This window comes from Trypanosoma conorhini, assembly GCF_003719485.1.
Source record: "Trypanosoma conorhini strain 025E chromosome Unknown Tco_14.4_contig_01447, whole genome shotgun sequence".
In the NCBI taxonomy this organism is placed as follows: Eukaryota; Euglenozoa; class Kinetoplastea; order Trypanosomatida; family Trypanosomatidae; genus Trypanosoma; species Trypanosoma conorhini.
Window position 1 is genome coordinate 1 of NW_021705545.1, and position 2,337 is coordinate 2,337.

At 52.4% G+C, this 2,337-nt stretch overlaps 1 protein-coding gene across 1 annotated transcript, besides 1 other annotated feature; it reads right to left on the minus strand.

The window, feature by feature from the left end:
- Window positions 1-42: 42 nt before the first annotated feature.
- On the minus strand, window positions 43-465 carry Tco025E_10071 (ferric reductase; the record flags this gene model as incomplete). The annotated part of the gene is made up of 1 exon (XM_029376862.1): window positions 43-465. One exon carries the CDS (start codon window positions 463-465, stop codon window positions 43-45), a length of 423 nt encoding a protein of 140 aa, XP_029223026.1.
- A 341-nt stretch (window positions 466-806) lies between these two features.
- Window positions 807-831: a microsatellite.
- The last annotated feature ends 1,506 nt before the right edge of the window (window positions 832-2,337 follow it).

A 2,337-nucleotide genomic window follows, 5' to 3' on the forward strand; every position in this document is an offset into this window, starting at 1 on the left:
GGCGCCTTGGCGCAAGCCCACGGCGATCGACGCCGGTCGCCCTCAGGGCACCTGCAGCAGCATCATGAGGCCCATCGGCGCAAGCGAGAAGAACACCGTGATGCCAATGGTCGAAAGGAAACCGGTGCCAGCCTCCGGCCTCATCCCAGGCACCTCCACGTACTTTTTGGTGTTGACGCAGAAGACTCCCAGGCACTGCATTGTCTCCTTCCCCCAGGCCATTCCCAGGCACCCAACCGCAGTGAAGACTGTGCCCACGGCACAGAAAGCGGCCAGCCCCAGTGTGTTGTGCCACATGCGCAGCATGGCGCTCACACCCACATACAGCAGCGTCACACCGACAGAGAAGCACGCGGTGAACAGCAGCAGGCCAATGAACGTGAACACGTCGTAACCAACCCAACCACTGTCATAGGACCCCTGGTGATGAAAGTAGTCCGCACGGTGCCACCACGCAAGGCCCATCGAGGCAATTCCTACGCTCGCTGTTCCGAGAAAAACGAGTACCAAAGCATAATTTTGTGGGTTCTTTGCTTCTCCTTGCTGCAGCAGTGGCAAAAGAACGTTTCGTTCGCCTGACTGTGTTGTATGCATTTTGGCTACCGTGTGAATTTCAAGTTCTTTGAGGAGGAGAATAGCAAATTATATTATAAAAGTTTTTTATTTTGTTGTTTCCTCTCCCCTCTTGAGTAATAACATTCCTTTTGAATTTTAACGCAGGTGGAGGTAAAGGCTGTGGTTTTTCTAATCATGCATTGTTTCGCTCTTTTCACTTTTGGTATGCGAGACATGTATCGCTCGATGAAATATAAATATAAATAAATATATATAAGGCTCTGCTTGGGCTGGTGCAGTTCTGCCCAGCTGTTATCTTTTAAATGCTGCAACGCTAACAAGGATGGCACGCGTTTGCCGTAGTCGTCGCGGAAAATTGTCGTTCCTGCAGCAGCAGGCCCTTGGAATGGTGTCAATGCGCCACACATTGCCTTCCAGCACCCTCGCCCCGCAGCGTATGGAGAAAAATGGGGTCCCGGTGAGATGAAACTGTTTCACCTGCTCCCTGCCTTGGCGTCCTCCACCCTTGGAAGCAAAAGCGATAACTCGACACGTCCAGAATACGACGGCTAGTCGTCAAAAAAAAAAAGACTGTTTACGAGCCGCAAGCCATTCGAGATGCCCTACTTCACATGCAAATCTTTTAGAGACGAATTTGTTCTGCGACGGTAGCTGTCGTGCGGCTCATCAGAGTGATTAGACAGGGAATAATGCATAACACACAAAACCCAAAAGGCTCAGGGCGGGCGATAGGCCGCTGTGGGAATGACGGGCGCGGCTTCCCTACAACATTGGCCGAAGCTCAGGTAGCATAAGCGACGCCTTGTCTGCCCCGTGAAACCCTTACAAAGCAAAAGCAGCGGAAAATGATTTCGCACACTGCCCCACATATGCCTCAATAAAAGTCCAAAGAAGATAGCTAAGCACAATCAAGTCTACCGACTTCTTCCAGTACACAGCGTACGCAAGAAATGCAATTGCCAGATGCTCTTAGCCCGCCTTATTTCGTAGAAGCGAGAGGGTTAAGCTGGATGAAACCACAAAGGAGACCCTTAACGTCCTCAGAAAACACATACGCAATTTAAATCACACAAAAATAGTTGGCAACAAATTTACGCTCTGTGAAAAGTAGCACAATACTCCAAAAAAAATTTGGTAGGCCCCCAGCAAAGAAAGGAAGGAAAATGCAACTCTGTAAACAACAAAAATCATTAAGGAAACAAAAAAAGGGTTCGTCCAAGCAGGTAAGAAACATTGCCCCTATCCACACCATTAGCCTCTGCCCACAGCAACAGACGCCAAAGGCAGGAGCGCCAGCTGCAGCCGCGGTTGCGCCGCACGCACCCCATTGAGGGATGCTGCTGCCGCCGCTGTTTGCCTTGCCAAGCGAGACGTCAGCAATGACGCCCTTAGCTGGCAGCGCATTGGCGCTGGCGTTCGACAGAGTACCCCGTTGGGCGGTGGGCATCACTCCGCCGCCAGGACGTGCCTCCGCCCCACCTCCGCTGCCCACAGGATCGGTTGCGTCTCCAGCCTTGCCGGGTCTCACGTCCAAACCTTCGACAGGGGAATGAACTCACCCGAGCTGTGACATTGAAGAGTGTTTCGCCTTCTCCGCCAACTGCAGAAGAAAAAGTCCTGCACCATGGACCGCAGCGTTGCACCGACGGTAGATTCTTCCCCTCCTGTCAAGAAACACTCGGCGAAGCCCTACAACACGAGCCCTCCCCTTACCTTCGCTGTCGCCACGAAAGCCGCCATGCACGCAGCCGCGCAGCACAG